Genomic DNA, 20,701 nt, shown 5'->3' with positions numbered 1-20,701 from the left:
ATAATGCATCACCTGCTATCAGGGAAAATATGCTGAATGTGCCTCAGCTGAACCTGAATGTGTGGGTGGTGGTATGAAAAGGCGTGAAGCTTGCACTCAACTTAACTTCTGCCTTTGAGACAAGAGGAAAACATTGCTCTCTGCTTTGACAAATGAGCTCAGGTCTGCCTCAAGGAGGTTTCCCTCCTTCATAAAATGAACACACGGACAGGGAATTAACGTCCTTGGAGGGACTTTTTTTTGCAGGGGTTTCATTTAAGACTCAGTTACTATATGTTGGAGGTTTCAGTCCTGCATTTCAAATTTCAGATGTTTTCCTGACCTTTAGAAATTCACTGTGGCTTGCATGCACACCTCCACAGTTGCAGTGCAATTCCTTACAGGGGGATATGATGGAGGCTGATTTAAAGAAAAATGTCATTTGTGGTCACACCAATGACAAGTGACATTACAGAGGAGACCCCACCAGCACTTAAAGAGATTGTGCCGTGGTTGGATTGCAGAGGAATGAACAGAGAGCGTCATGTTAGAGGACATGCTTGTTTGTTGGCCTGTTCCATATTCATTTACTGCAGGGCTGAAATGAAAGCAGTGGCCGTCAACCCCTTGAAGTCTCCTTCCCCCACTCTATTAGACTGATAGCATATTACCCTCTACCCTCCTTGGGGATTTAAAGTCAATGAAAAGGACTCGTAACGATGTTGAGAGGTAAATCATGTTGTTTTTTTCTTCGAAGAGTAGAGTATGTTTTTTTTTTTTTTTTTTTTTTTTTTAAATCTCCACACCCCCCTTCAGATACCCATCATGCATCCTTCTTTTCTCCTCCCTGAGAGCTGGGGGTCTAATCCCAGAGAGAATCTGCTGCCTTTGTGTCTGTCCTCCAAAGTGTATTTGGGTTGATCCACCTGTTTGTGTCTGAGTGATTGAATTCCATACCTGAGGGCATAGGTTTCTGGGAGGTGCATGGGAATAAAGTTGCTGGCTATTGTTCCACCTGGGTGTGTGACCATGCCTTGAACAAGAAGGGGAGGAGATGGGGGAGACGCATATGGGTTTGGGTGGGGGGTTGGGTGGCAGTGAGGAAAGTAGAAGTTGGAGTTTAACAGGCTACAGGGAGGAAAACAGCAGACAACAGAGGACAGGTGGAGAGAGGAGGGGGAGGAAGAGCAGGTATACATGTTCTGGTGAGCTGCCTCCTCTGAATACGAAAGTCACCTTGTCCTTTTTCTATTTCCTTTTTTTTTTTCTTGACTTCTCTCAGTCCCTGTATCCCTCTGTTCCCAGAGCAGTGTACTGATACACAGACAGCATTTCCCCCTCCCCTTTCTACCAGTGCCATAAGTCTAATCTCCCTCTGCAGCACTGGATCACTGTCTTTCAACAGACACAACAAAGAAATGCTCTGGTTCCTCATCCACAGGATTCCAACAGTCCATCCATCAATGACTCAGACATCGCCCACAGCCAGCCACATTCAGACACATCTCCAATGGACATCTCTGTGATCATCTTACAAACCTGACTGGCCCTCGGCCAAGGGAGGAGCATTCATTACAAAAGAAAAACACATAAAAAGATAGAAACCTGAGAAAGAAAGAGAGCATAGAGGAGGGAAGATGAAGGGGAGGAACATGGCTGCGTCTTTTTCTGTTGCAGCTGGATGACGTAGTTGGCCAGTGTATTCACAATTAAATCTGGTGGTTGAAAAATAGCTGCTATACTTAATTGAAGAAGGCACGTAAGACCAATACACATCTTTTCAAACACTGCTTTTATTTACCTGATCCTTGGGTTGTCTTACATGTGAAACATTTCTGACACTCCAAGAAGTACTCCATTGAAATCCATCAGACTGAAAATCTCCTATCATATCTTTGCTCATTATGTTTTGCTTTTATTGTTCACTTATATTAACAGTAACAATGTATTTCAACCTCTGACTGTATATGCCATCTGCCGCAGATGTCCAACAGAGAAGCAGAAATACCGTACCCACTGTGTTGCGCTGTTAGTGTCATTTGAAACAAGTTGCCACAGTTTTGACTTCCCATTCCTTCTGCTGACCAAAACACGAATATAATTTAGAAGAATAGATTCTTGTGTTGGTTTGAATCATACACTGACAGTCACACTTACACACCGCATTTGAAGGTGGAACACTTACATCCCTGAAGTTGTTATGCAGCTGATCTGCTGTTGGAGGTATAGTGACAGAGGCGTAATGGGGGGAACGAGATGGCAATGTGTAAGGTCAGAGCTGGCGAGGAGGAACAGCACTGCGGAATGTGCATGCCTGAGTGTATGTGAACTCTGTGTGCTCTGCAGCCAGCCTCAAGAGGACCCTCAACTTCAGGATTGTGAACTTCCACGTTGGCTTCATTTTATGATGGATTAATGTTGGGTCTTAGCAGATAATATGACGAAGAGTAAGGTCTTTTATCTGCTCTTTTGTTAAGTGTCTTGAGATTTTTTTACAAATACAAATAACTACTGATTGATTGATTGTTTGCTTTTTCAACTCTGAAGATTGCTGCTTGTTCCTCCTCTGCTCTGCTGGACTAGCACACACCTGCAGGAGCTGCATTAATAATTTAGAGCTGATGATCATGGCGTTATAGCCCTTTTTACAAGTCAAATATCTAATAATAATAATAATAAAGTTCTCAGAAAAGTCAAAACTTGAGTCAAACTTTTTTGAATGTTTGTTGTAGTCTAACTGATGTGCTATATGTTAACATGGATGAGGCATTCTTTATGACTTATACTACAGCCAGTAGGGCATCAACTAATTTGGCTGCACTTTAGGGGAGCTATCATGTTGTCCATCTTTTTATACAGTCTATGATTTCAACAGTAATTTACAGCAAAATGTTCTATAGTCTTCCACTACCCCTCAATACAACAGTGGAATTCACTTTTCTTTCATTGTCTTACAAGAAGAAGGCTTCAAACTTAAAGCCCAGGTTTTGGAAAGTTATATGAAGGTTTGCGGGTTCATAGATAGTTCAAAGGGTTGAAGACAGTGAATGAATGTAAACTAGTGCAACTACAACCACACAGCGGTGAGTGTTGGTGCATATTTGTGTGTTTTGTTTTGTGTATCTGTGTGAAGACTGTTGCGGTGCTGTATTCCTTGTCTCCACAGTCGAACTGCACTGCCTTGTTCTCTCTGTGTTCCCATCATCCCTGGCTGTCCCCTCCTATTAGCCCTGACAGCTATTTGTCTGTCATTACTGACCTCAAAACAGCACTAACACTCTCAGTCACCACACACACACATACACAGGCTGCAAACTGAGCTTGGCACTGCAAAATAATTTTGTGCTGTATTTCAAACCTAATTGCATGGTATGCTTTTATCAGGTGAGGTGCTATAGAGATAAATATCACATTGGAATGTAATGAGGTTGAGGGCAATTCAGGCATATTTTCATTAAGTCTATTAATCCCGCCCTGAATGGGTTGCGCAGGTTGCAACATGCAGCCCAACATACGGCTACTCTCCCAAAGCATCATTATCAGAGATATCCTTGATTTAAGGTGGAACTACTGACACACAGGATATCAGTTATGTGGGGACAGAATAGAGATGTATTACTTTACCAGCCCACCTTTACTGCCCTTGGATGAACAGATAATACAGCTTCAGTGTAAAAAGACGGGGGAAAATTACTGAGCGAAAGGATTTGGATTTGCCAAGCTGATCACGGCGCTACAACATATCTACAGTAAGAATCAGGAAGGTCACAACCTACTCTGGAGAGAACAGATCAGCCCACTATCCGCATGCATGTGTGTGCATGCTTGTGTGTCTTTGTGTCTGTGTGTTGCAACAAAAGCCAACAAGCTCCAAAAGTTTAGTTGCTGCTGGACGAGGAGCCAGCAGGAGGTTTATCTGAAGGATTAAAAGGAAGTGAGTGTGCATCTGCTTCTGTGGCTTGGGCACGTGCACTGGCCCTGGTGTTTATTTGATCACTGTGTAATGGGGATTTGAGGGTCAACAGGCAGTGTAGGCAGGGGAATCAGAGGTTGACTGTCTTCTTAGTCATTCATTCTATAACTTTGCATCATACACCTTCTACCTTGTTAGCTCCTATCTTTCTTTTCTCTCTGTCTCTCTTGGAATCCCCAGTGAGCTCCTCTGTGTCTACCAAAGAGACAGACTGGCAATTAAATCCTCCCTGCCTTGATTCGGCTACTTAGGAGAGATCAAGGTTTCTGGGGGGCTTTTTGGGGCATGCCACTGTCATATTATCTCACTAGGGTGTCATTACCAGCCCATCCACTCTGTCATTATGCACAATACTCCCACTTGGCAGAGACTGAAGGTTTATCCTGCCTTATCTGTGTGTAGTGTGTTTATGTTTTTTTTTTGAGGAACATGAGTACTGGTATGTCTGAAATTATCTCTCATAATAATGTGAAAATATGTTGGAGGAGAAGCTGCTCTTAAGATTGGCCTGCCTGTTGTAAAGTTGTTGAATAATATAACAAATGACCACAAATTGAGTTTCTGGTTTTTGTGTGTTTGTTTAATTACAAGATGGCACGATGATAATGAATGCACACTTTTACTTTTTTGTTTTACTTTCACCTAAAAATGTCAACTATGCCCCTGAAACTTTGATCACTCATTGGAAGCAGCATTAACTTTGTTTGACCTTCATGTTGTTGCTGCACAGACATTTTTTTCCCTATTTCAACCGCAAAGCACAAAACCACACACACGCTTCGGTCTGCACTTTTCTCCTAGCCTTCAGTACAATGAAATTAGCAAAATTGCTGTTCTCCAAATTGGTAGGTTGGTTCAAATATGAAAGACCTACAATTAGAAGGGAAAGTTTGACACCCTCCACTTGATGCAGAAAAATGTGCACAGAGACAAACATGTTGCCTGTGCAGTTGAGCTTCACAGACGCTAACAAAAAAAACAAAAAAAAACAGAAACAAAGCCAGTATTCATTTTCAAGCCATATTTCTCTTCTGGCACTGCTGTGATGCGGCTGTGAGTGTGTGTCTGTGTGTGTTGTCATGACTCTCACTACAGTGCTTATATTTGGATTATGCATTGAGACAAGTCCTGACTGATACTGTGCACTGTGCTGAAGTCTTGCATCATTACACTTCAACTTAAGCCCTCCTTATACCTTTTTACATTTCCTGGCACACAAGCACACACATCAGACGGAGCGACACATTTAACTTGCATGCAACATAGAAGAAAAATAAGCCAGCTTGTATTTGATGCAATGAAACAAGTTCCAGCTCTCCCACGCATAATCCTCCCATTAAAGCGTAGCATAGCACCAGCAGTCCAGGCAGCAAATCAAACAGATCTTTATCTGCATCCGCCTACCTTTCATGCATGTATTAACCTTAATAGGAAGCTGGAAATTAGCATACTGATATTAGAAGAGATAGGACAGATAAAGTTTGATACAGTTTCTGTACTTTATAATTATTTCAGGCACTAAAATTAGAACTTGGAGTTGTTTTTTGAAGATATCAGGCGCGCTCAGGAGCACACTCTTGTGGTCACGTTTAGTCACACCTGCTCAGGTTTTTGGGGGTATCATGTGAGCCTAGTTGCGCACTTTTCTCTGGGGATGTATGTATATCTTTGAGTCCAAATACTGCCTGTAGACAAGCACTGAGTCAGGGCGGATAACATGTATTGTGCTCTTTTTTTAGGATAATGAGGTGACAGGTGAGACATCAGGCCAAATGAATGTGAGAAAGTGTCAGTACATGGATGTGTGCAGGGCAAACTGAAAACAGTCATCTGCTTTTTTATGGAAACAGAAAGAAAGAAAGAGAGACGAGTTAGTCACAAGAATATTTATTTTCGTTTGCCTGGCTGGATAAGCCTCTAAATGTTGAAAACTGGGCTCATTGAAGCAGGAAAAGTGAATGAATCTTGCAGAGCTCCATGCTTGTGTTCACATATTTGTGCCTTTGATGCCTGTGTTCATGTTCATCACGGTTGGTTCTTTGTACATCTGAACGGGGTTTTGGCTAGGCGTGTGATCCAGTTGATTGCGCTCAGGGCCAGGTGAAAGGGAGGCATACTGTCCTGCTGGGTCTGAGACAGAAAGGGAATACTGAGCAGGGACCACGGCCACATTTTTATTCTCTTTCACCCCATGTCCCCGTGCCTCAACTGCTGAAATGAATTGGCTATTCCAGTAGGCCCGAGCACAGCTGTGTTCTGAGCAGAATACACACTGAGATGATCATGAGGGAGAAAAGGACCGAATGAGAGTGACATTTTCAGAGGGATGGAGACAGACAGATGGCCAGCAGTTTGTCACACTTTACAACCATATGTAACAGAAGACCAGCAGGGACATAACACAACAGCTTTCCTTCACAACAAACAGTATGAAAACAACAAGACAGTCATTTTAGGTCATGAGAATCCTCCCCCTCCTCCCTGGTTATGAAATAGCTTGGAAATCCCAGTTTTTATCTCTGCCTTGAATAAGTCAACGTGCAGACAGGCAGCATCCTCTGAACTGTCAGTCTGAGTCTCAAGCTCTGCTAATGACATTTCTACAGTGCCGGTCGGTGCACGAGAAGGACAGAGGAAGAGAAAAAAGAGGTTTTGATGAGGGAGACTATGTTGGAGGTTATGTTGAGGAAGCTCCCAGTGCAGCCCCCGGTCTCTTTAAATCATCTCACTGACTCAGAGTTCTCTCAATAATGCATACATAAGCCGAGGGCAGGTTTTCTCAAGATTTAGAGCCAGCAGTTAGTCTGAAATCTCAAAGCACCGCACACACCAGCTCGATAAAGTGAATTACCAACGCTGCACAGATAATCGCTAAAGCTGCTGCCTGGCACAAAAACTTTGAGATGCCAAAAAAATATTTCCCTCTTGTCATTTCAATATGTTAATCTCAGTCATGGCTTGTGTAATCAAATGTGTTGTATTTGGAGCATTTCCGCACTCTCTCAATCTTTAAGTGTATCTGCGGCTCTGATTTTAAGAGGATGTGGCCTTGTTATGTCCCTCCTTTCTGGGCCATGTGGAGGACAGGTGCCTGCTTCACATCCAGGCAGAGAGGCAAGCTGGCAGCCAGACTGTTACCTCCTCCTTCTGCCGGCCTCTGCTGCCAACCACCTTGGCACATCTGTGTCTGTCCAGCATGCCCTGTGCCAACTTCCCTACACCCATTGTTCTCTCCTGAATGCACCCACCGCCCAAGGGAAAGGAGGCTGAAAACAGTGTGGCACAACCTACACAGCCTGTTAGATAATCTGAAGACATGAAAAGACATGAAAAGATTCTCCTAGCCTAGAAACTGCTTCTTTTCCTCACAGTAAAGACGAGGGAATAACCCGCTGGTCATTATTTCAAGACACTTCTTAGCTTTGGTTTCCAGAGTTAGACATTCAATGTCGTGAACATAATCCCACATGAAATGATAAAGTGAACAGTAGACCTCTAAACATTGTAACTTCACTTGATACACTGATTGAGCCTCATTGATTGATCATGTGATAATCCCTTTATTCCGGAATCTCTTGGACCTTTTTTTAGAGAGAGAGAGAAAGAGAGAGAGAGAGAGAGAGAGAGAGAGAGAGAGAGAGAGAGAGATTTATCAGGGCCTTGCAGGCTATAGCAAATTATTCCAAACAGGAGAATCAGTCTCTCCTGCCTTTGATCTGTCTTCTGCCTGCTCTACTTTTGACCTTCCTTCTTTCCCCCCCTACACTCTCTTTACACTAGGTCTATACTGCACCAGTGTTATCTTTCAATCCTTCCAGCTGCAGATAACATGCTTTGTCCTGTGTATTTTTCTCTAAGCGTTGTCCCTGAATATGCGGACAGCGTGCGCATGGATTTTAAGGCTGCTTACACACAGCAACATATTTCTTTTTAACTCTTGTTTCCCTACCTGGCTCTCAAACCAATCATTAAAACTATATGCCTAACTCAAACCAATTAGGAAGCCATAACCCAAACTTAAATCAACAATAAATGCGGTTGTCTTTACTTTAAATAGTCCCCATAAAGACAAAACCATAAAAGACCACACGCTCTTTTTGTAAGACCCGGCTACAAGATCGAGCCCTCTGGCAGATTCCCAGGCCATTTAAGATCTCTGATTATGGCCCCTGCGGGCCTGGTAGGATTCCTGGCATGTCAGAGGGTTTAGCAACATCCAAACTCTCCGACTCCTCTCAGCTCTTCCAGACTGGCTTGTCTGTCACACTGTCCGTCTCACAACAGATCAGGCCAGCTGCAACAGCCTGCTTAAGCTTCATTTCAGGCTGCAGCTATCTATACTATTTTGATCGATGGTAATGATTTCGGTCAATAATTATTTTGATTGCAAGGAGTCATTATATTTTCCCAAATATTTTCTCTCCAAGTTTCTAATTTTGTAAACAGTCTATACAATGAAACGATCTCATTGTCATGACACTCAAATACTCAGATTTGAGAAGCTGCAAATAGTGAGGCATTTTGATTTATTGTAATATATCTTTTTTATTTAATTATCAATTATTGACCTAATGATAAATCAATTGATCCCTTTAGCATTAGTATTCTGTTTGCATGTGTTTTGTATAAGCCTATATGTTTGCACCACAGAAATACTTGTATTTTTTGTGATTAAATTCTGTCAATTTGTCCTATTCTGTTGTTACAATACTTTTTTAAATGAGAAATATTTTTCATAAGCTCTGGCTCTTAGATGACACCCTAAGATTGTGTCATTGTGCACAGTGCCTGCTGGGATCACATTCAAACATTCACTTGTGCACACAAATACAAACACAAAAAACCTGTGCAGGTATGTAATAGAGACACACTTCTGCACCCAACTGATTTGTTTGATTCACACTGTGAGATGGTCCCAGAAGACATGTTGAAGTTAATGAGGTAATTACAAAGTGCACACACACAGTCACACAATGTCCCTGGTGGGAGAAGCTCTTTCTTTTCTCCAAGGGCTCTTGCTGCTCGCCTTTCTGCTTCCTGCTCCTTGCTTCTTTTCCCTCCTTTAGATTTCTGCTGCTCCTGCTGTTGCTGCAGGGACATGTTCTGTACCCAGGTTAGCCAAATCTCTCTGTTTGTCTGCCTGCCAGAGGCAGCCTGACCCACTGCCAGGAACAGACTTCATGTTCAAGTGCAGACTCACAGGGGAACTGCAAACGTTACTACTGTGCATGAGCCACAGACAGGAGCTCAGGCCATGTAGCAACATGCGGTGTAGTGTCATGATAAATGCAGTCAAGAGGCAGCGTATTAGTCATGTTGTTAGTGGCGCAGCCCCAGAGGAGGAGCTGCCTTCATCAGTCATGGAGGTACGGGTGGAGGACAGAGCAGCTACAGGACATCCCATCCTCTCTTATCACAACAAACATCATCCAGGAGGAGCTCAACTTTACTGAGTCCCTGTAGAAGCTGCATGTTTACACTTATGATACATTTTGACTGTGCATGCAGAAAAAGTACACAATTTGTGTTTCAAGTTTTATTCTGTAGAGAAAAAGAAATGTTTTTGGGAAGAGTTTAAGCGTGCTGAGTCATCCTGCAATGAGGAGACAGGGACAAGCATGCAAGCAATAGGCGAAAAAAAACTTGTTTCTGGTTTGTGTGAATATGTTTTTGCTTTCTTACATGTGTTTACATGTTTATGTTTTTAGTTTGTTCAGAAGAATAAACTTTTATGCCCAACTAGAGGTAATGATGCAGCTTACTCCTCCTCAAGGAGCACAGATGCGCGACAGAAGGCAGCTGGCCTTCAGCTGAGACAGCACTTTCACTCTCCGTCTGACAAAGTCAATCTTGCTCTCTCTCTATCTCTTTCCCTCCCACACTCTCTAATCCAAACGTTGTAGACTGCCTCTGCTAGCGCCCTGTTCCTACAGTGCGACAGCCATATGATTTCCTCTGATCACTTTGGGTTGACTTAAAGTTTGATGAAAAAACGCAGAGGTGTCAAATAATGCACAAATTAGCATGTGAAAGTGCGGAGGCAGGTAGAGACGAATCACAGAGCGAGGGACGGCAAAAGTATAACCCAGCGAGAGAGTATAGCTTAGAGCAATCCCGAAAAAAGGAGAGCGGCAGAGCTTTAAGTCTTGGGGGAATTTGAAAGCCACAGAAATCCAGTTGCAGATATTAAGAGGCTTAATCTAAGAGCTTGCTGAGGCTGAGTTTTGCTGCGTGGGCCCCATCACTATCATCCCTGACAGAGGTTAAAGAGGAGACGAGGGGGGGAAAAGGTGGAGAGGAGAAGAAGGCAGATGGGAGCAGCAAGGAGAATAGGGAGCCATGTATCATTATGACAGTCTTGCATGCTTTTTTTAGGATAATTTATCATTTTCAAGGTGTAGAAGTATGTCTTTTCTTTCTTTTTTTTTTACTTATGTGTGTGCATGTCAGATAACCTTGCAGTTGTGTTCATCAGTTACTATGATTTTCCACTCAAGTGCTAATCTACTCAAACAGCATGTTGGATACTGTAAAAACCAGGGAGCATGCAGACATTAGAATGGGAATTACAATGTATGATTCATTCATTGCATAATTAGATAAAACAAACCTAGTGATCCAACTCCAGAGCAAAAGACAAGACGGCATAAAGCCACACGTGCTGAGATGAAGCTCATTATCATCAAGTGCAGATGTATCCCAGGAGAGGAGAAGAGAGGAGACTGGTGGGTAGGTGGATAACAGGAATCCCCTCTGTCTCTGTAGCTCTCCTGCTCCTCTTCCTGCTTCACTTGAAATGAGTGTTTCACTAAATGAAACGCTTAGGTGATGATGTGAGTTCTACAAAGCATCACAAACCTCTCAGCATCACAGCATTTTGTGCACAGCAGTGGTGTTGCACTTTGGCGCTCCAGACTTGTCAACTTGTCAAGAAAAACAGAAAAGCCTGTCCAAAGCAATGATTGGAGCAGCCTTAACGGTACAAACGCTGCTCCCCCCCCCACATTTAGAGAATGCCACTATGGTGCCACATAGCTCAGCTCTATCTGCAGAGAAATAATTGCTTTGCCGTGCAATTATGGCTCATTGTGCTTTTGGGATGCTGTGACAGACTCCATGAAACAAAAGCGTGCAATCTCTTATAAGCCACACAATGCATTTGTTTCTGTCGGTCATTGCGTTGTTCTTTATGACAAAAAATTATGAACATTGTCAAAATAAACTCACAAAGTCAATTCTCTTTTTACATTCAATTTGAATTTATCGATCTCTTTTATTCCTTTTTTTAGGAGGCATAAACCGGGCTGGGGCAGCGGTGCCCACGTTCTTGCGGACCCCCACAATGATCCAGCCCCACCTGGACATGAAGCCCTTCCTGCAGTTCCCAATGGACACCGCCCCTCCTCCGCACAGCATGAGCCTCTTTCACAACTTCAACACGGTGAGGGCTGGTGCACACTCATCCAAACCAAACATTTTCCAGTCTTCTTACTCTCTCAGTTTGAAAAGGAAAGCAAACAAGAGGGAGCAGTTTCTCTACAAATGTGGAAACTTGTAAGCAGGCAGAACATAAGGATGTTTTTTTTTTTGTTGAACTTAAAACTGGTTATCGGCTGCTATACTCTCTTTGCATTGTTTAAGGTGCTGCTATAGTGACATCAATAATGGGTTAACATGTCATTTTTAGACAGGCCTCCTTCAGAGTAACAGCAAGAGGACATGTGAAATGAGACATGGATTGTTTCTAGCAGGTGAAGAATATTTTTTAAACATTAACCAATTATTTAAAAAAAAAAAAAAAAACTGCTAGCACTGGCTACAGTTCATCCAACATTAGTATGTAGAGAGCAGCAAAGAAGTCCTGCTGGCTAGCAGCTGCCTGGTAGCTAACTAACATTGGCAAAACGTTTTTAGTGATAACATAAGTAGCTGGTTAGCACAAAGTTATGGTATTACCATCACTTTTCTATTATTTTTTTCCTGCATGTTCAGACAGACTTGCAATAATAAAAATTAATTGGAAATTGTTTTGTAAATTAATTATTTTGATAATGATAAATATTGTTATAATTTATACTTAAATCAGATAATAATATGTTTGCTTTGTAAATGTTAATCAGATTAGTGTCTCTCTGTGTTGGTATTACATCTTTTATTCCATAATATTTTCATCACAAAATAACTGGAGGAGGAGGAAGGCTTACCTCACAGTATCACCCTGTTAGCCCCCCCCCCCCCCCATTTTCTCACTTTAAAGGAAGCAGATATTTGAAATAATAATATTATTATTTCATGTACTGTACTCAAGTCAAATCACGGCAGTTCTGAGGCCATTTTATCGCCATGTACTTAAAACACTGCAGTTTGTTTGATGTGGTATTTATTTTAACGGAGAAGGATCTTCCTGTTCCCCAGGCCCTGACTAACATCTTATCATTACGATTGGACCGTAGAGTCATTTAGCATTTCACCAACTCAGCATAATTCACCGCCTGTTCCTCCAGACACCATTAGGGATTGTCAACACATTTCTCGTCAGCAATATGTAAAATCCATGAACTCTGTATGTACTGTAAAGGGGGCAGTGCTATTCGAGTTATTCTCTGCATGTGAAGGCCTGGTCTGCAGAGGGGTAGACAAAGAGATTTCATGTTACTAATTGGAAATATCTTGCTCATTCTTTGACCTCCTATGGTAGCCTGGTAACATTTGTCCAGCCAGTGTTAAACACATTTTAATGATACAGTCATTTTAATAGCCCTCCATGGGCCATTACATAAGTGGAAGTATTCTCACTGATGTTAGAAGTGCAGTGCACCCAGCAGACATGGATTATTAGAGAGACTGGAATGATGCAGGCACTCACTTTGCACTCCTGCGTCTGCTAGCAAAGCCTTGATGTCATCCTTCCTTTGCTATTTCATTCTCTCTCTCTGCCTCTGAATCGCACCGCCCCTATTATCCTTTAATATCCCCCTACTCTCCATCCACATATTCAAAATCTATCTATCAGTCTACAGGGACTCTTCAAATGTTTGTGTCTTCTGCTGCTATGACTGTGCATTGACTCTGAGTGATGTTCTACAGCCCTGTGGCCAGGAGAGGGGGCCATAGGAGAGGCTTGGAGAACATTCTGACCTCAGAGCTCCACTACAAAGTGTCAGGCACATGCACAGCATTCTAAGTCTTTAACTGTATTGTTTTTAAAACATGAAGACATCAATGGCTGAAAAACTCACCCTCATAATACAGCGGATATTTGATTGGAAGGTCCAGGACAGTGAAGTTCAGAAGGGTTAGAAGTTGACTTTTTTGTATGTTGTATTTTGTGTAAATCAAAACTATGTCAAGTTTAACATCTGTATTTATTCAGTTTAACTCTCAAAGGTTACACCGTAAGAAAAGGTTTGGCGTAAATAGACCACAAATCAGTTTTTTAGAAATCGTAGGTTGTTATAAGCACACGCTAATATTAAGATGTTTCTTTCATTCAGTTTGACTCTCTTAAAATCCCTGTGCTTAAACACTCTCTTCAGATAAAGTTTTTGAATAAAGAAAGTGTTTCTGTGCTTTATGATCAAAGGGTGAGATTGAGATGACAGGATTAAGCCCAGAGGCTCCAAATTGAACAGACCTAGGTCTAAGTGAAAAGCATGTAAGCATGCAACCTTTATTATAACTGTGTACAAATTCAAAACACAAAGCTATAACTTCAGTTGCTGCTTAAGAATATTCTGTCTTGATGTTTTTTTATAGATGAAGTCTTTGCCCTCGGCTTTCCCAGAGACGTTTTCATGTTTAATTCAGTGTTGTGTAGTTGAGTCAATTTATACAAGAAGACCAAGAGTATAAGTGTGAGCAGCTCCGTTTACATCACTGACTTTATTTTATGGCTTGTTGGCCTTTTAGGCAGAGGAATGTGTAAACAATCAGGAAACCGGATGCTGGTTGAGTGTACCCTCTCTCTACATAACTATATAAATGAAGGCTAATTGTTATTATTTCAAATTAAAATTTGCCATTCTTAGAGGCCTTCTGGTGTCTGTCTGAACCAAAATATGAATATACACCGTATTAGAATAAAGACTCAGTGTAATAGCAGCTATAATACAGAATTGTCCTTGCAGAGCTGGCAGCAAGTGATTCTCTGGCTCTTTCTTAATAAGTGATCTGTGCTGAGTGTGTACAGTCTTAATGAGGCTCATATTAAGACTCATTAGCCCCATAGTCGAGAAATGGCATCTCCTAAAGCCACATACAGCTTTTTATATGCTCCTCTAATACGATTTGTCCTCTACCTGCCTGTCTTACCCAATGTGACTGGGGACAGTGACAAGACTGAATTATTTATCTGCAGCAGCTGCCTGAGACATCCGCACGCTCTCTCAGCCCCGGTGTGGACTCACTCAGGCTGCAGAGTCAGGAATTTTAGATGAAAGTATCTTATCATGCAAGCCCGTCAGCATGCAGACTTGTTGACTCTCTACTGTCTGTTTACTCTCCTCTGCATCACTTTTGTTCATGATATCTCTCTTTACATTTCTATTATGTAAATCTTTTTATTTTATCATTGAAAGATTGATTAGCAAACATAGGCTAAAGAGACACATCACAAACAACTCAAATATAACTGACACAGGGAAATATGAGTATTTCATATAGTATAAGTAAGGAAGGACGGTACACTGAGATAAAAAATAAAAAATAAATAATCAGTCAGATTCTTCTAAAATAAACATTAGATTGAAGCAGGGATCTAAGTTATTATCTTTGATGCTATAAGAAAAGTTAAGGCTTTAGAGGGTTTATTAGAGAATGTATATACATGAATGAAGCATTTTACGTGTTAATCTGTAATCTTTGTTCTCATTTACTGAACTTTAAGAATGTACTTGTGACTATTTCAATGATGTTTCATCTTTTCTTTTTTTACAACTGTTGCCTCATCATCCTTCAAACTAAGGTTGATCTTAAATTGGAATCCTGAAGGTTATATGTTCCTCATGGTGTGTAGTGGCAACGTAAAGTTAAAAGCAAAAGTATCTTAAAAAAGCAAAAACTTTGCAAGGAAAGGCAGATGTAAAAAAAATAACCAATACGCTCCACAATCATTAGACAAACTGTTCTTTGTCCATATAGATTTATCCATAAAAAGCACTTCCTGTTACCATAGACGAGGGATAGAAAAACTGTTGATCCCTGTCCTTGAATGCCTCCTCCACTAAGCGCGTGTCAACAAGTACTCGTGTGGTAATTTAGTACAATTAGCTGCGCTTTCAGAAAGCAGGGTCAATTTGAGATAGCATGACAAAAGAGGGAGCACAGATATCCTGTCCAAAGATACACATAAATGATATCAGTATAATATAAAGATCAAATATGATTGAATTAAAAAAAAACAGACTTAAAGACTTTATCTTAAAACTGCTAAATTGTTGTGTTGATGCACAAGATGCCTAAATCAGATTTTCTCTATGGCTCATACATGGGACTTTATTAGATCTCATGTACATTGAAATGTGTGTAAAACTCTTTACAGGGTGGGTGTGTGTATTCATGTGTGGTTTGTTTGGGGGGTTGGTGGGTCAGGCTACAGGGCTAAAGCTTAATCATCTGATGATGACATTTGATTGATGGTGTAAACTTTTGGGAAGAGGGGGAGAGAAGGACATAGACACACAATCCTGGGCGCATGGACGGATCAAGTATACATGAAGAAGGAAGGGGGGGCAGAGAGAGCGAGAGAGAGAGAGAGAGAGAGAGAGAGAGAAAGACAGAGGGAAGGAGAAGGGGAGGAGAAAGCTGAGGGAAACACACTACAGGGACGTGTGAGGCAGAGGGTGAAAGAGCAGCTAAGGGGGGGAAGAGAGGGAGGAACTTGTAAGGTGATGTGTCAGTAAAGAAAGGAGTGATTTAGGAAAAGAATTCAGGAAATACTTGTAGTATTCGGTTAAAGAGAGGCAGAGAGTGCATGTGCTGAAAGAAGAAAAGACAAAGAAACATTTGCTGGCAATGCATCTCTAGGCACAAGCCCTACTTCTTTCAGTGAGTTACTTTGTATTCAACACTGACAACTAACTAGGAGGCTGAATGAGTGAGGAAGGTGCACCGTACACTCTCAGCCTCGCACATGCTGAGACCCAAACACACAACTTAGCCAGCAGCAGCAGCAGCAGCACACACACAGGTGGACCAATGCAGCTCCAAGCTTCTACAGACTCGGAGGAGAAGAAGGTGAGTACTAAATGCTTGGAGATTGTCAGATTTTCTGCTTTCCATCCAACTGTGTCTTCATCTGGGCACGACTAAAAAGTACTGCAGATTTAAAGCTTCAAAGACTTTTCTATTTTTATCTGGCAGAATGCAGACTTTAGCATGACTGCCAGAGTGGTCCCACTGAGAGCATTCCTAGTCGCTGGAAATGAACGCATCCAAATATTTTGTTGCAGGAAACTGATCAAACACTGTAGAAGAAGTGACAAAGAAAGGATGAAAGAGGGGAACAGAAAGAGTAGGGAGAGTGAAAGTAAATGCTTAAAAGGAATATGTTGTTGAGATAAGGTACATAGTTGCAGAGATGCTTTGGCTGCTCTTTGGGCTTGTTTCTCCACAGAAAAAGTTGTGTTTTCACAAAGGTTTTTTTTTGCGTCTTAAGGCACTGGAGCTGTTGACATGACTGCAGAGTGAACCAAAAGTCAGCTTTCTTTGTGATTTATTCACATCTGCAAGAGCTCATACTACAGTCCAAAACTATCCAAGTTTTCCTCTATTAATCAAGTGGTATGAAGTATGTCATTTACACATTAGATAACACAGGTTTAATCAAAGGCTACATGCAGGAAACTGACATTTTAAATCACTCTTCATTTTTCTTTTTAAAATCGGTCAAAGGGACTGAGTGAGTTTTGGAAAATCCCTCTGCCATTACATCACAATGCACTGCTCCTATTTCATGACATGTTTTGTGGAGTATTTGGGTAAGAAGCCATGTAAGCTGCCTTCCAAAAAGGCTTGCTGGCAGCTGGACGGTGTTTTTAACAGCTGAAACAACTGGATGGATCATAACTGACCCACACCCAGTCCTGCTCTGACTAGCTGGGGAGAAAACCCATGAATCATGTGATACATTTACTCCACCTAGTCTGCTTAGCTCTTGTTAAACTTTGTGTGGACAGGAGAGTATCACCAGTCACAGTTTGGACACCCATAAACAAGTTTTGGATCTGCTCAGAATGTGGAGTCAGTCAAAACATCAGGAGTTTTTATATGAAAAATGTGATTTTTTTGTCTCGAAATCAAAGTGGCTGTTTGCCTTTTTTCCTCAGAGACAGTTAATGTCATTTCTCAGTCTAAATTCACAGAAACAGCATGAGTATAAACTACATGAGTCTGTTTCTTGGGAGAGAAGCAGAGGGAGTCATGGAACGTGGAGTATGGGAAAGAGAGCCAAGTGAGATAAGAATGTGAGATGTGAGGATGTCCGGCTGGCCCCCCTCTTCTCTCTCTCTCTCTTACTCTCTCTCTCTTACTCTCTCTCCTCTCCTTTTTCTTTTGGGCCTCTTTCAAATTTCCCCTCCTTTTCTCTTTCTGTCTCTCCCAATCCATCTTTCTCTCCCAATCTCTTGCTCATTTGCTCCTCCAGATGGTGCGTTTCTGGACCATCCTGTCACCCAGCTAAATGTTGCAGGCCTCTTCCTCATTTCTCTCTCCCTCTCTCTCATTCTCTCTGTTTACCCTGTTTCTCCTGGGTTGCCGGGTAACAAGCACTGTGCAGAAATTCACATTGTGTGTGCTTGAGTTATGAGGATATTTATTTTAGCCACTCTTTTCTTCCCTTCTTTCTCAGGCCAAGGTCTTCTTCAGCCATTTGTGTGTTTGATGAACACACTCAGGGTCTTAGATAGCTAAAGAAAGATTAGCCAATTGTCCAAATTAAATGGATCAAAATTAAGTAATTTAGAGTCTGTCGGTGCTCTCCAAAGCAACAGGCTTGCATCACACTTGGAGGACTCTCTGGAACTTTTTCTAAATTCAAATCACACAGCATCAATTCCACCTCGGTCTTCAGGCCAGGGCTTTTGTCTCTCTTCATTCCGTTTGCATAGCGATACACAGCCACATCATCTCATCAACTGTGCCTTTAGCTGTAGCCATAGTACCAGACATTTGTCTGTGCTGGAAATCCACACTAACCACTGAGGCCAGAATAATGCTAAGGTCAATTACAAATGATCGCTGGATACATTCAGCTTCAAACATAGATAAATAATTGGAAAGGAGTCCTTTTATATCAGCACAGGCAGGGTCTTTTTGTGTCTGGGACAGTTAAAGTGGGTGGCTTAGTCTATGACACGTTGGAGAGCTGCTAAAGCTAGTCAGTTAAATTTATATGAGGTGCTTAACACCAAGTGGATGATGGACGTCTCGGCTGAAACAATTAGCACAGGGACGGTGTGAACCTGGTTTAGGATCAGAGGCTCGAGCTTTGTCTGTGTGCAACAGGTGTTTCAGCTTCAAAAAACAGATCGTAAACACACTTGAAACCATGTGTGCAGCAAATAAACACAGACGTGCAGTCAACATAAGTTAGATGCTGAAATATCTCTTGTCTGTGTACCTTATTTCCCCTTTGTGTGCGTGCTCATTTAGACTTCAATGGTTAGTATCTCAGGCAGAAAAAAAACTATGATCCTCTCTACTCTGCTCTAGCTTCTAGCTTTCATCTAAACAGTGGGCTTAGCACGTTCACCCCTGACTTCATCATGATGGACCGGCAAGTCGACTTGTAGCACCATGGACATCTGGAGCGCAGTGCTGTGTAGTAGTCTTTCTGAGTATGCATTAAATCTTACAGATCTCTCTCTGTCTTTTGTCTTTCTCTCCCTCAGATGGACCCGGTGCAGAAGGCCGTGATCAACCACACCTTTGGAGTTCCACTAGTGAAGACCAAGCGGCCCGTCATCTCCTGTAACGTCTGCCAGATTCGCTTCAACTCAGAGGTACAGAAAGAATAACAACAACACGTCCACAGTGCGACTCTCACTCCGTCTTCCATGTTGCCTTAAAAATGCTTTGTCCTGCTGCTTATGCACAAACAACTTCATACCTACATAGATTCTTCAGGAATGTGTAGAAGACACAGGGGGATGTGGTGTGTTTGTTTTGGCAGTGATGACCCTCCTGGAATCGAATTTGTTTCTGCAGAGTTTGGATTTTGGTGAAGCAAAAGCAAATCTCTGCGGCAAAAAGTCTGGAGAGATGCTGCAGGATCCCTGACAGAAAAACAAGAACCCCCCCCTCCCCCCCATTAACAGTGAATTATTCTGATTAAGATCTTGAACACATTTAAAGTTCATTTCTCTATAGCATGCCATGAAATAGGAACTTTTGTAATCACAGCAAGTTGTTTTGCATGCTTTCGTATAATTCTGTCACTTAATTTGAATAGCGGTTTCATCTGTTTGTCCATATGGTGTAGCTTTCATCAAAGCTTGCTAATGATAGTATAATGACACATTATACCCATGGGCAACTTACACACATGACTGATGACAAATTAATGAAACAAAAAAAATATATGGAAGTGTTTAATATTCAGTGCTTCCAACCCATTCTCAGTGTTTTCTCCTTTTTTGAGAAGAAAAAGAACGAGACTACAACGTCAGCGCCACATGTCATGTGTGCAGTGTATAATTTGGCTGTGACTCTCCCTATTCAGTGGTGCAGTCTGTAGGGCCAGGGAGTACATCCATCCCCAGTACACAAAATTAAGGAGGGGACCGATGCTATATTTACTTTTCAGGTCTACAATCATGGTTTCCATGTGGTCTAGGGAGCTGCAGAGCTGTAATCTTGAGCCGCCACTTTGTAAAGTTGTCTGTTGTAAATCTCCGTCGACACAGGAAATAGTTCCACAAAGATGTTTACATCATGAAATCTACAGTGAACGAAAAATAATTTGAAAAGAAACGGCAGGCACAATCGTCGTTTTCTTTATTCACCAGGTGATTATTTTATTTTTTTACAATTTCTTGCTTTCCTTTTTCTTCAAAGGAATACAAGAAAGCAGCATGAAAAATGTGTTTACACCAGTAAACAAAAACAGTGAAAAACACATTGAGATAACAGTCAGAAACTACAAGACACATAAAAGTTTCTTATTTTTCAAACTTGGTAAAAAAAAAAAAAAAATGCTTGAAATGGGACTGTAAGTGTCAAAGCAAAGTTTAGATTTCAGGAGAAACTGATGTCACATTATTTGTGAACATATTTGAGAAGTAACTGAAGGATTTGTGTACAGCAGCCCAAGCGTATGTCCTATAGCTCCTAATTCCTACATGTATACACTCTACCGTCAATGTGACTTTCACTACCTGCGTACACAAAAAGCACATGCTGCAGTGTAGTTTTCGCTGCCCTACTGAGCTCGGCTGGACGTAAACTGTCTCCTGTATCCCCATAGAATGACTCCCCTCACTCACACTGTTCTCCTCTTACATAATATCTAGTCAGGCTGCATATTTTATCGAGGAAAATAATACAGCAGGAAATACTTTCAAGAATTATGTGCTACATTTCCCCCCTAATTTCTTCCAATTAGGGGCTCTGACTCAAAGAAAATGTCGTTGTTGCCCTTGATGTTGGCATTCCACTGTCTTTATCTGCCATCTGTGAACCGATTGGGTTACTTATAGGTCAAAGAAAGCGACTAGCATGTACAGCACTGTCATGATCAATGTATTTGTCTTC

The 20,701-nt window shown here is 41.6% G+C and overlaps 1 protein-coding gene across 3 annotated transcripts in view; it reads left to right on the top strand.

The window, feature by feature from the left end:
* znf385a (zinc finger protein 385A) overlaps positions 1–20,701 on the top strand; it is a 64,326-nt gene that overhangs the window by 24,984 nt on the left and 18,641 nt on the right. For 2 of the 3 annotated variants that reach the window (XM_065961360.1, XM_020634339.3), the window contains exons 2-3: positions 11,242–11,393; positions 18,841–18,951. In XM_065961360.1, coding sequence (XP_065817432.1) covers positions 11,242–11,393; positions 18,841–18,951 — 263 coding nt within the window. Of the gene's footprint in view, positions 1–11,241; positions 11,394–15,778; positions 16,187–18,840; positions 18,952–20,701 lie in introns of those variants that run through there. The other variant, XM_020634340.3, reaches the window with a different exon arrangement.

Source organism: Labrus bergylta, chromosome 12, assembly GCF_963930695.1.
Source record: "Labrus bergylta chromosome 12, fLabBer1.1, whole genome shotgun sequence".
In the NCBI taxonomy this organism is placed as follows: domain Eukaryota; kingdom Metazoa; phylum Chordata; class Actinopteri; order Labriformes; family Labridae; genus Labrus; species Labrus bergylta.
The sequence above is the reverse complement of the archived record's forward strand: the minus strand, read 5'-3'. Positions and strand labels throughout refer to the sequence as shown.